Genomic DNA, 16,465 nt, shown 5'->3' on the forward strand with positions numbered 1-16,465 from the left:
TTTTGAAATTCTAAAGTCTACAGCACTGACTTTGCTTCGGGGGCCAGTAAAGTGTTCAATTTTAAGAGCAGGTGCACAACATCTATTGCAATGCAACAGATGTGATCTTGAGAAGTTGAATGTAAACAGGATCTTAATTAATAAAAACATACTTTAAGGGCTTTATGTGCACTAAAGGATCTCCTGCAATGACTTCTTCCATTTAAGCAAAAGATTTTGCTGTCATGAGAACCCCAATTACCTGTTGTGAAAAGTCTTATCAGAATAGCAAATATTTTAAAGCAATTGACATTTGGGGATCTGTTTCCAAGCACCATCATTATATAACAGTATTAAGGACCTCCTTTGCCCATGTCCTGGATATTTCACAGCCTGTCAGCACATGGTTCTTGAGCAACAGGCACTTTCCGATAAATGAAGGCACAACCACAAAGGTGCTTGGGCAGGTGGCAAGATACCCTTGAACAAAGAAATCTGTTTTGCTCTTTCTTTATGTTAGGAATCACTTGATAATCATCTTTTCTTAGTTTCAGTCCTCCTAAGACAGCACAGGAACGGAAAGCAGAATCTAAAAATAGGTCAAATGCTCAGATACTTGAACCTGAGAACTTTTAACACCCAGTTTCTGATCTACGTATGGATGGGAGTTTACAACACAGAATCCAAAAGTCCAGAGAAGTCTATGCTCCTACATTTTAATTGCAAGTGAATCTTTGGAAAAGTAGATATCCTAAATCTGATTTCTTGGTGGTTTGGCATTTTTTGTTGTTGTTGTCATTTTTTTAAAATGTTAACTTTGCTTATATGTATAAGATCAGACTCTTTGGTCCTGCTATGCAAACACTGTTGTTCACTGCTACATTTCCAGCTCCTAGAACAGTGCTTGGCACATAGTAGAAGCTCATTAAATATTTGTTGAATGAATGAATGAACACATCGCCATTAAACAGAGAAACACTTTGCAACCACAAGAGACTTAACCACTTTGTTTGCACCAAGCAAGGGATAGAGTGGTGGGATCTTGGTGGGATCTAATTTTACTCACGATAAAATTCACACACTTGACAATCGCCAAGAGAAACTCTGATGAGGGAACAAGAGAACAGAAAGGGCAGACTAACGGTCACATTTGCCTCTGTGTGCAGACGTATATACGAAGACTGTGTGTCAAAGCAAAACAATTTAACCAATCTCTCTTTCACCTGTTTGCTCAAGAGCATCCATATCTTCGTGCACATATGCAAACATAGACAGGCAAAGTTTTGAAGGGCTTGGGAGGTAGTTTTGGTATTAAGGGCAGGCCTGTAAGTTGGCCATTCTTGAGTTCATTTGGCTGCAGGTGACTCAATTCCCAGAAGTGATGCAGAGATGACAGAGAGAGGTGCAGGGCCCTGCTCACCGCCTCGCCTCCTTATGGCAGAAAGGAACAGTCACCCACCCCAGAGGGTCCCCTAGGGGCAGGGGGAAGGGACCATGAACAGACTCCATGTCATCACTAAGACTCCCAAACGGGGCACACATTCCTGGCTTGGGGACTGAGATCCAAGGACAGTCCTTTCAAAAAGTTCACCTGCCTAGGACAAAACTTCAACACATCTGCAAGTACTCCCAGAGCCAGGCTTCCTTGATGAAGTTAATCTGGTCACCAGAGCCGAAAACAGAATCATGATGATTTACAAACCTAAAAAAAGACCTGCTACATCTAAGGAAATTAAGGAGGGGGGCGGGGAACAATCCTAATAACAGAATGTGGCAGAGAGAGTGAGTGGGTGAACACGGATCTATGACAAATACTACTCTGAGAAAAACAACCCTGCGTGACTAATTTCTTTCTTCTCCAAAAGCAAAAATCTGGGCTTTGGTCTTAAAGGTCTAAATCCCTGCTGTTTTTTGTTTTTTTTTTTTAAGTTGGCCTCGCAAAGTTAACAGCCATACAAAACTCTGCTGATGGTGGTACGTAAATGCTCCCGTAAAAACGTTTAACGGAAATGACAGAGGATGCGCGTTCGTGTTTTTAAAATGTCAGGCAGTAGCAAACAGAGCAGAAAAGTAATAATTACGGATCTGTTACCGGTGCTGAAACATCCGACATTTCGTTATTCGTGCTATCCTAGGAATGTGGCAGACACTGAAACCACTTCTCTCCATTCGCCTACTCGGAGATACCTCCCCTGTTGACGGCAGGCCGTTCTTCTTTTCACCCCCTTCCCTCTGCAACCTCTAACCTGTTGGTCTTTTAACTTTTCAGCTTTTGTTCCTGCTCACCAGAATTTTATCAGCCATCTGCTGGATCTGTTGGGATTTTGTCTGGATGTCATCCTTCAGTCTGTTTTCTCTACGCTCCATGGTCTCTAGCCTCTTTACCTTGTTCTCCAGAGAATGGCGGCGTTCCTGTAGATCATGAATCAATCAGAGAGTTTTAATGGAGTAACCGCTATGGGCATAGCGCCTGCACCGAGGGAGAGCGGCCTCGAGAAGCATACGCGCAAGGCAGGAAGAGAAGTCTCGGGTATCCGAAGCAACAGTGAGAAAAAATAAGATTTCTAGAATCCAAGTACTCGGTTGTGTGGGTTACAAGAGTGCATTCATTCATTCAAATATTTACCAAGCACCTACTATCTGCAAAGTATCACACTAGGCATCACGGAAAATACGGAGGCGAAGCCGACATAATTCCTGCCCTTGGAAAAGATAAGACAAACACAAAGAAACATAATATAGGTTAAGACGGGGAAGGGCCATACAGAAAATAGGTACAGAGTGCTGTGGGAGGCTGCAGGCAGCAGAGAGGCCTTTTCACCGAAAGCTGAAGGGAGGAGTCACAGAGATGTGAGCTTTGGAGGGCGGAGGGTGGGAGGTGAGGGTGGAAGGCCCTTCGGATGAAGGCAGATGCATTAGCAGAAATACGGAGGGGTAGGCAGCCAGTTTAGGCTGAGGCGAAGCCTCCCATGGCTCAGCATAAGATGCTTTAGGGGACAGAGTAGCAGAAAAGCTGAAAGGGGGCACTTGTGAGTCAAATGGTTCAGAGTCTCATGTACCAAGCTGAGGGGTGCACACAGGGCATAGAGAAGCTCTAAAAGCTTTGGGATGGGGCAGGGGGTGCTGATGAGCCTTGTGTTGAGGCCCATGAGTCTTATATCATATAAGCCAGCTGGGGAGAAGGGAAGATGGGGAGCGGAGGGCCAAGAAATTACTTAGTGTGCTCATCTAAGGGAAAGAAGGCCTGGACCATGAGGAGGCCCACAGAAATGGCAAGCAGGGGTGAAGGGGAGGTGCGGGGGGAGACAGCGTGGCTGGATTTATAGGACTGAGTGGCTCACTGAATGGCAGGGGGGCAAGGAGAAGTCAACGATGTCAAAGTTTCAAGCCAGGGGGTGACCAGATAAATGACAGTGGCCCTGGCTGGCATGAGGAGATTAAGAAGGGAGCCCCACTCGTGGGGGAAGATACTGAGTTCATTCTAGAGTTGATGCACCAGCCGGCACCGAGGCAGGGAAAGCAGAGGGCCCAGCAACGGGGTGGGGGGATGGTTAAATCAACTCCGATCTGTTCTGTGGAACCATCACCGAGGAGGCGGCGGCGGCGGGGAGGCGGAGTGAAGGGCAAGTGTTACTTTTTATTCTATATTCTTCAGTACTGTTCAAATTTTTTACAACAAGATGATACTCATGTGTTCCCTGTATAATTATTTCAAAGATTTCAACAACAACAACAACAACAACAACAAAGAATTCGAGGGAGAGAAGAGGCCCAAAATCTAGGCCTGGGGGCCATCGACACACGGGTAACAGGTGAAGCCTTGAAAAATAATGTTATTAACACCATGGGGAAGAGGCAAGGAAAAACAAGGGTGCAGAGGGAAGAAAACTCAGGACGGAATTACACTTCATCTACTGAACATAAATCCTCGCAGCATAGTGAGGTCCGAGGAAAACAGAAAGGCAAAGCTTTTAGCAGAACATCTTTCTACCTGAAGCTGCTGTGACCCATCTCTTTTTCCCTTTTGGGGAAAACATTGCCACTCCTCTCAAGCTTCAAAGGATTTGCAGAAGGGAAAGTGGTTTGGTCAGACATAAGCAAGAGGTGGTTCTGCAGTGTCTTTCCCTCCGCACGGCCCAAAGCTGGTCAGCAGCTCACAGGCGGCCACACCGGGACCCAGGCTCAGTCCACCGTGGGCTGAGGTCCCCTGCTCACCTCGGCCTCCACCAGCTTCTTTTTTATGCCTTCAGAGGAGTCCTCACGGTTCTGCAGCTTCTCCAGCTCACGCTCGGCTCGCTCCTTTGCCTGGCGGATATTCTGCAGCAGCTCAGTGGCCTCTGTGCTGGCTTTTACGGCCTGCCCGGAGAGGAGGGACAGGAGACAGATGGCCAGACTTACTCACATGAAAAGATGGTGACAATCTCCTCAACAAGAAAAGTCAGGTAATGCGAAGTATATATGTATCATATCCATTTTCAAAACCTGTAAACATTCACTTGATTCTGTATTTTTGTCTATGCCCAAGCGCACATCACTGAATTTGGAATGCATCTTATAGTTAAAATGGACAGCAATTTTTCCTTCTTGGGGTGCGCAGATAAAGGTGTATCTGATGATCATTAGTACCTTAGCTTCAGTGCAACGTAGTAAATGTAAACAAAAAGGGTCTAGTGGACTTATCTGCCCAGGTGTTAATGCCTCACAGCATTAATTTTCACCTTACTTAATTATCTCCTTTGCTAATTAGGGATTTTTTTTTACTACTTTTATAAGAAAACAAAATAAAAACTATACTTGAAACTTTTTTTTTTCAAATAAATACCTGCCAAAGGATATAACAGCCATAGATGCACTGGTAATTCATAAATCTGTGCTTGAAAGAAAAAAACAGCTAAACCTCTGGAAGTTAATTTTCATTTGGGTCTTAACTATACTGTAGCTCTTATAGCATCAGAGCAAAGATCTGAGCATAAGAAACCAATAGTCTCACACTTACCTGCTTTGAAATATGATTTCTAAAAAGCAAAAACTGCAAAGAAAACTTGAACACTAGCACCATCCAATATGGGAGTCACTAGCTAGACATGGCCCCTGAGCACTTACAATGTGGTTGGTGTGACTGGAAAATTGATTTTCAGTTTTACTTATGTTTTAATTCATTTAAAAGCTGAAACAGTGTAAATATTTTAGTATTGACACATGCAGCAATGATATTTTGGATATATCAGATTAAATAAACTGTATCATTCAAATAACTTCATCTGTTTCTTTTTGCCTTTTTAATGTGGCTACTAGAAAATTTAAAACTACACCAGGAGCTGACATGTGTGGTTGGCATCACACTTGTAGTGTAGAACACAGTTCTAGACGGAAACATGAATCCTCATACAAACTTCTAGCTGAAAGAGGATGGGAGAGGCTTTCATTACTGAGCTCAAGGATAGGTAAGAAGGGGCAGATTAAGGGAGAAAGAAAATGTGGTCTATCCACACAGTGGAATATCACACAGCCTTTATTTATTTTTAAGTTTATTTATTTGTTTTTGAGAGAGAGACAGAGTGCAAGCTGGTAAGGGGCAGAGAGAGAGGGAGACACAGAATCCGAAGCAGGCTCCAGGCTCCGAGCTGTCGGCACAGAGCCCAACCCATTAACCGTGCGATCATGACCAGAGCCGAAGTCAGATGCCCAACCAGCTGAGCCACCCAGGCACCACACATAGCCTTTCAAAAGAAGGAAATCCTGGGGCGCCTGGGTGGCTCAGTCGGAGAAGCATCCCACTCTTGATTTCGGCTCAGGTCATGATCTCACGCTTCCTGAGATCAAGCCCCATGTCAGGCTCTGCACTGGCAGTGCGGAACCTGCTTGAGATTCTCTCTCTCTCTCTCTCTCTCTCTGCCTGTACCCTACTCTCTCTCTCAAAATGAATAAATAAACATTAAAAAAAAAAAAAAGAAGGAAATCCTGTCACACTACAATGTGGATGGACCTCAAGGACATCACGTTAAGCAAAATAAGCCAGTTAACAAAAGAACAAATATTGTATGATACTGCTCATATGAAGTATCTGAGGTAGTCCACATCACAGAAACAGAGGGAGAACGGTGGTTTACCAAAGGCTAGGGAGAGGAAGGAAGGAGAATTAGCAGTTAAAGAGTCAGTTTGGCAAGATGGAAAAAGTTCTAGGGATTCACTGCACAACAATGTGAATGTCCACGACACTACCAAACTCTATACTTAAAATGACAGCACTTCAGAGACAGTAAATTTAGTGTTACGTGCTTTTTAACCACAACTTAAAAGAAAAAAGTAAGAAGAGGCTCTATTAAACCAGGCCAGGAAACACATTCGGATTCCTGATGCGACAGGCATGTCTCAGAATCACATTCATTCCGGTCTTTTCGTTGGCATTTCCAGTGTTTGGCTGAGAGGAGGGTCATTAGCCACCAATGCACAGGATGGTGTAAACCGAACGCACCCCCTCCCCCACCCCGAGCTGACTCCCCAGTTCTCCCCAGCCCTCCAGTGGGCAGGAATGCTGCCCACAGTTTCTCACTGAAAGCAGTTTGGGTCATGAACAACACCTGCCTCTCTTACAAATGTGCAGAACAGGGAGCCTGGCCCCCTGAAGGGAAAGAAGCTGGCCTCTTGGCCTCTTGGGTTCTGTCGTAGTATAATTAGAACTTTTACTTGAGTGTCTCGCACAGCTTGGTTTTTAAAAATAAACACTGCTGACATGTCTCAAAAGGAAAAAAACTATATTCAGAGCTCTGATATTTTCAGGTAATAGCTCACTCCCCCTTCATTTTCCTCGGTGCTGGCTGACTAATTCGGTCTCTCTCATCTTTCAGACTCCGGGACAAGGCAACGCAAAGTATTTGGAAATGAGGGGTAAGTTCCCCAAAAAAATCACCTCAGGCTTACCTTTTCCAGCTTGTCTTGGAGCTCCTGAATTTTGAGCTGTTGCTCAGCATTGATCTATAATTAAAATCCCGGGAAATAAAGCAAAAGGTAAATTGGCATTAACGTCTTGCTACATTTAGCGCAGTTCTATTTTCTGAAGGTTTCTCTGGGGTCTTTTTGTTCTGTTTTCCAGTGCCTACTAATGGAGAGGAAGACCAGTGGCCTATCAGAAAAGGCTTTGAATGTCCCAATGCAAACCTCCATGCTGACAATCTCCCTAGAACCAGCAACATACGTACGGCAAGAGGATCGAAGTTGCCGGTGCCTTAAGACTATAGAAATTTTCACGTGTGTTTCCCTAAGAGTCTCGGTTTGTAGGTTACTCTGATCGGGCATGATAAAAAATGAGGTGTCTTGTACCCCTCCTGGAACCACACCTAAGTTAAACATGCTTGCCCACAGATTGGCCATCAAAATAAACCTAGAAGAGAGTTCTCGGTCCATTGCAAAAGCATTCTTAAGCAATGACTGGCCATGGAGAATAGCATTTAAAAGATTATCTACCAAAAATAGCAACACCAATAATGGAAAATACCTTCTCTAGTTTGGAATATTCTCCCACTTCAGGCTTCCCTTGATCCTTAGCCTGTAATTTAAGAGATAAAACATATTGGGAAATCTCAAGAGCCTTAAAGTCGTATAAAGACAACACCGCCTGCTGTACTTTCTACCAAGAAATAGAAATTATTTGGCCGTTTTCTGTGGCCAAATAATGATAATGATGATGATGATGATGATAAATAAGTTATCTTCTATAAATAAGGACCAGGAGCTTTGCAGAGTATTCCATTATTCCCCAAACGTACACTGATTAAGCTAGTATTCCCTTTATTCTTGCAAAGACCATCCAGGAGTCTACTCCCCAAAACAGCCTTCTGGCAGGTGGCTGGCTACCTTCATCAGTTTATGCTGACATTCTGTGGCTTTCCGCTTGAACTCTTCAGCAGCGAGCCGAGACTCTCTCAACTCCGATTCATAGAGATCACTCCGTCTCCTCGCTGAAACGAGGTCCTCTTCCAGCTGATTCATCATTAACCTCATTTCTTCCACTTGAGCCTGGTACTCCTAAAGAGAGGCAAGGGAAGAAGGACGAACTTTAGAACTCCTAAAAGAAAAGACAGGCAGTGAAGACAGAAGACCATGGACCACGGAGGGAAGATGCACATTGAAGGCTGACTGGCAGAGAAGAGACCTGGGGAAAAGGTGGACAGCGACAGGCAGAAGGGAGAGGTGTGGGGAGGGTGAGGAAGAAGCAAAGAACATTAAATCCTTCAACTATTTTAACGTAGATCATGTATCATTAGTAACACCATTTGGAACACATGTGCCTGTACCTAATAAGATCCTCTGAGCAAATAATACTGCACAAGTAGCACAGAACCTTAAGGCATCTGCAACACAGGAGAGCTGAAAGGGATGTTCTTTAAACCACCAGGATAAACTGCTTACATGTAGCTTTCCTCCAAGGGTAATCATTTATATAGATTTGTCCTTTAGAAGTCATGTGCTCCTAACACAATTAGATATGGTACTAGTTTTAAAATTAACCTTTCAGACTGCACAAGGGGGTAATTGGAAATCTCCGTGGAAAGACTCTTGGAAGGTGAAACTCATCATGTCGGTTTCTCACCATTAATTTCTCTGGGCCCAAAACTGAATGATGAACTTAACGTTGCTCTTGAAATGCAAGTCACCCAGAAATCTGGAAGAGTCAGAAAGCACTGGCTCTGGTCAAAATAACTTGTGAGGACAACTCCGGAGAAAGAATTATCTTTTTCCCTTGAGCAAACCTCTAAAGTGATCCAAACAGCCTGACCTTTTCCAAAATGAATTTCTAAAATCAAAACAGAACATTTGAATTGGTTTTTCAAAAATTGGATTTACCAGGAGAAATGGGCAGTGGTTTTGAAAACTTTGGGGCGAAGTATGAAAATATTCTCTGTTAGCAAAACCAAAGCTTATGCATATTAGGATTTGAATGAGAATGGAGCCAGTCAAAGGTGCCTTGAGGCAGGGGTAGGGATACAAAATGAAAAGAACAAGGAATTGAATCAAGACTATCTTTGATACTCACAATATACATCTCTAAGATCTGTTCTCCCAAGAAATAATTGAAGCGGTATCACTTGAACAAGGACATGTTAACCAGTAAAAACAATAATTGGTTTTTTCAGTAGCAGGGTAGAAAGCAAACCTTTCATCCCATTGTACCAAGCAATACCCCCAGATGCACATTAAAGCCGAGGTGATACTCTTATGAAAATTGGATAGTTTCCATGCAAGCACACCTCTCTGTATAACTGGGAAGGGAAAAAAAATGAGTCCAGAGTGGAGCATGGTCTCCCACCCATAAGCATACTAATGTCGAAGGTCAAGCCCAGAAGTCACGGGGCACCAGGTTTTCTGGGTGATGCATACTAAGTGGGTGACACGGGTTATATAACCAAAGGTCTTCATAAGCTGCTCACAATTATCTGAACTGACAGAGTGGAACATGAACCGAATTATGTGAAATGACATATCCTTTATTTACATCTGTTACTTTCTAGACCCCTTGGTCAGAAATGCGCTATGACTTTCGAAAGGCTCTGGGCACCGTGCCTTCCTGCACCCCTTCCTCCATTAAAAAAAATGCATTAAAAACTATATTTTAGAGGCATCTGGGTGGCTCAGTCGGTTAAGCGTCTGACTTTGGCTCAGGTCGTGATCTCAAGGTTCGTGAATTCGAGCCCCACATCTGGCTCGCTGTTATCAGTCTGTCAGTGTGGAGCCCACTTCAAATCCTCTGTCCCCCTCTGCCTGCCCTTCCAACGTGCACCACTCTCTCAAAAATAAACCTTTCTTTTAAAAAAAAAAATCTGTATTTTACAACAGCATTCATATAAAGACAAAAACATTAATATTATCTATGAAAAAGTTCCTTTGACCTAAAAGCTCAACTTTTATCTTCTGCTTAAAAAAAAAAAAAAAAAAAGGTAAACATTTTATGGGTCCCTAAAACTACTGTGGCCCTGCTCACAGGCACAAACACCAAGCTGTAGTGGAAGCAAAGTTCTGAGAGAAAATCTTGGGCATCTTTTATCCTCAAGCTCCTTTTTCTGTCTGGAAATTGTCAGTGAGAAGGGAATGTAATTTTCGTGTTTTGTCAAGAGCAAGGACAGAGAGTTGTTCCGTCCCCTCAACGTTTCTCTTTCCTGAGCTGTCAGCACCCAGGGGGAGGAAGGCAAGAATCAGACAACATCTCTATCAGCATTCTGAGCTCTTGGGGTACACAGCTTATTCCACCTCATCTGCTGAGCTGCTGTTATTATGCCGCCTATATCAAGGAAATCCTATAAATCCAACAGCTAACCAAATCCCTGCTTCAGGAAAAAGTCTGAGAGAAAAGAATCAGATCTGTTTCCAAGGAGAGACAACAGTTGTATCTCAGCATGGGATGGATTGTAGGCCAGCGTTGAGTGGGGTCAAGATGGGGAACCATGGACAACGTTCGAGGTCCACACAAAGTAAGTCTTCTGAATGGAGCCTCAGATATCATAGGAAGATAGTATCAGACATAGTCCTATTCAGTCAGAAATCCCAAAACACCAGTGCCTTCTGTGTGACCCAGACTTCCACTTCCCTTCCTGAGGAAGGGCAAAGGGCATCAGTCATCTCTAGTAATGGTGCCTGAATCCAACTGTCATGTAAGGCTCTTAGGTGTTTTTATTTTACACCAAATGCAAACACTCTACAGGGGGTAGCTAGGCAGAAGCAAAATGTTTAGAAAATAATAAATAGCTGTATGGAAATTAGCTTTTGAGAGAAACAGTGGGGAATAAATGTCAAATCTGGGAGGAATGGACATGCTGCAAACCAACTACTATGGGTCTGCTGAAGAGCAGGAAATGCTTGCTCCTGGACTGCAGACATCACGGTCTCCCAAAACTCACTTTAATAGATCCATCTTCCGACAAGAAATAAAATCCAAAACTGAGAAGTTTTCTGCCCCCCCCCACCCCGCCCCGCGGAACTTTTAGCAATCATTAAATCTAAACCTCCACATGTATGCCAACTGTGGTATGAATCATCAAAGACAGTTCTTTGAACTCAACCACCAGCATGTACCTTTTCAAAATGTCCTGATAATTCAGTTTCTATGGAATTCACGGACACCAGCTGCTCCCTCTGCTGGCCAAATGCAGCTTTCATTTCCCCAGGATGTCACCAAAAAGCAAATCTCCAAAACACATTGAACTAATGGGAGAGAAAGAATCCTATCTCTTGAAACTTTTAGGATGAAAAACTATGTTGATAAAAGGGGCAATGAGTCAACTGTCAGAGCAGATTTTTCAAACTCTCTGTAACCTTCAAAATCTCTAAGATTAGTATTGGTGTTCAGAACAGATTGCAACATTTCCTTTGCAGGTTATTTATAACATCTTTATCAAGCAGGAGGATATTAACTAACCACTTTAAAATATTAAGGTGATAAAGAGATCAGGCCAACAAAGTCCCCAAAACAATCATTCCATCTTTAAAGAAGAGTTAATGGACCAAATGATTTGCAGGAGTTTCTTGTATTAGCACCACCCAGATGGCTAAGTTTGTGCCACCCAGAGACAAAAATGTTCATTGCCATCGCTGCTTCCATTAGGTTTCCTGAAATGAATGAGAGTTGCCTGGCAGCTGATAATTCAGCTCTCCAATTGCTCACTGCCATCTCTTCATTAAAGTTTCTATTTACAGTTTCTTCAAAGGACAGAAAAATCCATGCTAAAAAGGAAACAATGAGGCGAAGTAAAAATGAACCATCTAAAAAGAAAACCCTTTTAGAAAGGAAAAGAGAGAGAGAGAGTAAGCTTTTTAAACATCTTGATTCTCTTTTCTGAACACTCAGGGGATGGCTTTCTGCACTCAGATTCCCCGCGTTAATTCTGACTCGGCTTTCGCTGCTCAAACTCTTCTTCTATATCTTTATAGACGCTACGACTTATCCTGTCTTTTCCCAAAAACTTAAAGTGCATCTGAGAAGCTATGTAAAAGTATTTCATTTTTTTGGTGGTCTAAAGCAGAGATTGGCAAACTGTTTCTCTAAAAAGCTAGACAGTCAGCCATCTCTGGCTTTGTAGACCATATGGTCTTTGTCCCAACTACCCACCCCTGCCATTGTAGTGTCATAAGCAGCCATGGACACCACATAAATGAATGGGCACGGCTGTGTTCCAATAAAACTTTGTTTATGGATGCTGAACCAAGCATCCACATAATTTTCCGTATAATTTTCACATGTCTTGAAATATTCTTCTTTTCTTTTCTTTTTCCCCCCCTAACCAGTTAAAAATGCAAAAATCAATCTGAGCGTGTGGCCATGGAAAACAGGTGGTGACCCAGATTCGCCCCATAGGCCGCAGTTTGGCCACCTTTGTTCTAAACCTACACCTTTAAGTGAAATGAGTAGCCAGGATGGGGTGCAGACCTCAAAAGGAGCTAGAACACACACTCCACCATTTACATAAACCACGGAGAATCTAGTTTTCAAATGACCTACATAGCTCTCTCTCCTCCTCCCAACCCCCGCTTCCCTCTCTCCACCCTCCCCCCCACCCGCCCAAACACGCCGCTCTTGGAATCAGAGGTCCGAGGTGCAGCCCTGCTCCCCAGCATCAGGTCATACCTGCTCTTTGATTTCCTGGAGCTTCCGGCTCTGCTCTCTGATGTCATGGAGAAGCTGAAGCGCTTTGTCATCCTCCTGGGACACCTCCATCCGTGCTTGCTCCAAACTTCGCTTTAAGCTCTAAGGAAAGCAAAAATTTTAATAGGGATGCCCTGTGGTGCCTGCTCTGTTTGAAAAGATTCATTAAGGGAGCTGCAAGCTGCTTCGCAGACACCAAGACGGTTTCGGGTGACGGAGCAAAGTTGACAACTTCCAGTTGGTTGCTGGCTCCGGTTTTCATCCTGTAAAAACCCTTTGGTTCAAGAATCATCATCTCAACCTTGTGACCTCGTGGGTCCAGCCTGAAACTTCATCACAACCTGCCTCCTACCGCCATCTACCTGTCCTACCAGATACTTACTTGTACGTTCAGGACTAAAAACCAATGAGGTCCCTTAGCCTTTTGTTAAACCACCATGGGGACAGCTACAGAGTCTTTTCTGGAATATCAGTTATTAGAGGGCTCTCCGGTATAGGTCCCTCTTTCAAAGCAGCAATGACTTCCTTCTTCCCTAGTTGTCATTTAAGACTCCGAGAAGTCTATTTCCACCTCCTGGCTTACGTCTCCTGGACACCTTTCATCCATAAGGTTCCCTCAATGCTTCAGTGGCACTGAAATACATATCTGAAATACAACTTCACCCACCACTGAAAGGCAGCCAAATCTGGAATGGAAACATAGCAGTTATTCTTAATCAGCCACGTTCTATAGATTTCCTTCTCCCTTGTGAAAAAAACTTGAAAAATGTGGGATTCAACTTCTTAAGACTGTTTAATTGGCCACATTAAAAAAAACACCTGAATGAAAAATTTAACGAGACAATGGAGAAGACAGTCTACTCTTGTGAAGGAAAGGAGAAAAAAAAAAAAGTCACATGGTAAATAATGACAGAGGGTCTGGGTTTTTACAGGCTGAGTCTTCTTGTTGCTACACTGGTTCTAGGCGATGGAAAACTGATCTTGGGCGGATTTGTTTATTTAAGAGTTGGGTTCCTGAGGCTGATCGTGTTGGACAGGATATAGACCAGAGAGGTTGGGACGGGAGGTGTTAGGACCCTTTGTAGCTCACTGCGGTGACAACTATGACAGTATCCAGGCTCCGCAGCCTACCTGGACTCCTGGAGCCCAGTCTCGCTGTTCTGGGACCTCCCGCCTGGCTCACTGCCAATCACACACCTTGCCTTTGAATACTCCCTCTCTCTCTACTGTCTGCCATTGGCTGTGATGTGCCTCATGAAGCCGTCATGAAACAGGATGAGACACACACGACAGAAGTGCCACCTCCGAGGGAAGGGGACTTTGGGGAAGGCTCACACTGCATTCTGTGATGTAGGTAGCAAGGTCCTGCTCCAGGAGGGATCTCTGAGTCTCAGAGGCCTTCAGCTCCACCTCCTTCTGACTAAGCACAGCCTCCACCTCTGACACTCTCCGATGTAACCGGGTCATTTCCTGCTCCATCTGAAACAGACACATCGACAGGTTAAAAGGGCCCGTGGAGGTTCGTCAGGAGCAATCAAATCTCAAGCAGCCGCCGAAACCACCTGGTGGTCTGGGCTGGCGTTAATTCGCCAAAGGTTGGGAAGGAGATACCATTGCTTCTTCGCCCGGGAGTGCACAGTTCTTCGTAAGGACAGTCACCAATGCTAAGTCACTCCTCTCATCCAAGACTCGGTTCACACTTGGTCACTTCTCTAGCCCAGTGAGCAAGGAAGCCACAATCATCATTTTTCACCTGTATGCTTTTTGGGTTTAGTTTGGCTTTCTGCACACGTCACTTTAATTTTATCCCAAATCCATCTTGATCCCCCCCATCTCCTTGCAAAGATCTAGAGGACAAATCCAGGACAGGGCAAGGAGATATGTATTCGTCTGCACTCTTAGGAGTCCCAGGCAAGTAGTGGGTTTTATGAGCTTCCAGAGAGCTGCCCCTAGGCAGGAACAGTGAGCGTTAAGAGACGTTGAGCATAGTCAACACAGTGGCCGCAGTTACATAAGCAGGAGTTTTAAAGGACTAAGAAGAGAGACTTCACATCACTCAAAGCGGATGGGATGCATCTCGGCCACAGGTGAGGACCCACACCACCTGCCGGAAGAAGCAGACATCTGGCTGGGTCATGCTGAGGAACGGGCCGTTTTAAATCCAGGGCCTCCTCTGGTTAAGATTTAAAGGATTTACGGCAACGTCAAGGCCTGATTTCATCTCCCTCTGAGCTGCTGGAGGCGAGACTTCAGCGAGGGAGGGAGCGCCTCGCCCGCTGGGTATGGATCAGGTGGCTCAGCGCCAGCAGCGGCCCCGGGCGGATCCCTTGGCATAGATTGACGGGAGGATCCTGGAGCAAGGAGGGAGGCCGGCTGCGGAAATAAATACCTTGTGGCACTTGTCCTGGGAGTCTTGCAGCTCTTTGCTTTTGATGAGAAGTTTCTTTTCCATGGAGCTAGTCTTGGCAGGGGAGTCCAGACTTGACACAACAGACCTAGATACGAAAACCAGCGTTAAGGTGGCCAGCAGATGGTTCTGAAAAAGCTGCTTTCAGAAACTGCGGCAGAGAGGACAGACCTGCCGGAGTTCTGTGGCCGTCACCAGAGCTGGCTTGAGAAGCTTCTGATGACATCAAGGCCACGAGGCACAGAGCTGGACAGAAGCAAAACCTCTGGAGGCAGACAGACCTGGGTGTAAACTCAGTCGCCGCTGACCTGAGGCAATGATTCAGCCTCTCTGAGCCTTGGTTGCCATCTATGAACAGATAGGCACTCTGCACCTGCTCTGTTCCACAAACTGTTCCAGGTCCTGGAACAGCTGTGAACAAGATGAACAAGGCCCCTGCCCCCCTGGAGCTGACATTCACAGAGGACAGACAGACACACACACACACACACACACACACAAAGGTTACAGATGATGTCAAAGAAGGAGACGGGTGATATGGTACGAGAGAGGAAATGGGGTCAGCGGGCCTGGTCTAAGCAAAGGTGACCAGGGAGGGCCTCTCTGAGTGGTGACATCTGATCTGGGGCCTGATGGGTAAGGAGGTGCCAGCCATCAATTCTCTGGAAAGAAGCAAGCTCCAGGAAGGGGGAAAACGGATGCAAAGGCCCTGAAGCAAGAGTGAGCTAACACAGCATGTGCCTAACAAACGTCATTAGTAACTGTGCTGATCAAATTACTGGCTCTTGTATCCCCAAGCTAGCCAGTTTGGTTCTGTTTCATTTTGTAAGAGCAGCTAATGCATATTACGGTGGGCCCGCCCCCACCACGCCCACGTCCCGATCCCTGGAACTTGTGGATCTGTTACCAGACATGGCAAAAAGGGACTTTGCAATGGGATTAAGTTAAGGATTCTGAGATGGAGGAGATTATCTTGGATTTACTGGGCAGATGCAACATTATCACAAGGGTCCTTCGAAAACCAAAGCAGAGGAGGAAGGGGATGTGACAACAGAAGTAGGGTTGCAGTCAGAGAGATTGAAGATGCTACACTGCTAGCTTTGAAGGTGGAGGAAGGGGCCTCGAGCCAAAGAATCTGGGCGGCCTCTAGAAGCCAGGAAAGGCAAGGAAACAGATTCTCTCCGAGAGGCTCTGAAGAGTATAGCCTTGTCTGCACCCTGATCTCAGCCCAGCAAAACCCATCTTGGATTCCTGGTCTCCAGAAGTGTAAGGTGATACATTTGTGCTATTTTATGCCACTTATTTGTGGCGACTTCTTACAGCAGCAACAGGAAACCAGAACACTTCCTGAGCACGGACTACCCACATGGCTCTGGGTCTAACACTAGATATGTCTGGACTCTTTCTTCTCTATAGTTCTATGAGGCAGATACGATTTATTATCC

General features: G+C 44.8%; 1 protein-coding gene across 20 annotated transcripts in view; it reads right to left on the bottom strand.

Annotated features, from left to right (window-relative positions):
• The window catches only part of CIT (citron rho-interacting serine/threonine kinase), a 166,409-nt gene that overhangs the window by 75,147 nt on the left and 74,797 nt on the right, over positions 1–16,465 (bottom strand). For 15 of the 20 annotated variants that reach the window (XM_053206540.1, XM_027043924.2, XM_027043921.2 and 12 more), the window contains 8 exons: positions 15,003–15,108; positions 13,949–14,092; positions 12,596–12,715; positions 7,834–8,004; positions 7,475–7,525; positions 6,901–6,954; positions 4,195–4,335; positions 2,266–2,391 (listed from right to left, as the gene is read on the bottom strand). In XM_053206540.1, coding sequence (XP_053062515.1) covers positions 2,266–2,391; positions 4,195–4,335; positions 6,901–6,954; positions 7,475–7,525; positions 7,834–8,004; positions 12,596–12,715; positions 13,949–14,092; positions 15,003–15,108 — 913 coding nt within the window. The remainder of the gene's footprint in view (positions 1–2,265; positions 2,392–4,194; positions 4,336–6,900; positions 6,955–7,474; positions 7,526–7,833; positions 8,005–12,595; positions 12,716–13,948; positions 14,093–15,002; positions 15,109–16,465) is intronic. The other 5 variants (XM_027043931.2, XM_053206551.1, XM_053206545.1 and 2 more) reach the window with 1 other exon arrangement.

This window comes from Acinonyx jubatus, chromosome D3 (assembly GCF_027475565.1).
Source record: "Acinonyx jubatus isolate Ajub_Pintada_27869175 chromosome D3, VMU_Ajub_asm_v1.0, whole genome shotgun sequence".
Classification (NCBI taxonomy): domain Eukaryota; kingdom Metazoa; phylum Chordata; class Mammalia; order Carnivora; family Felidae; genus Acinonyx; species Acinonyx jubatus.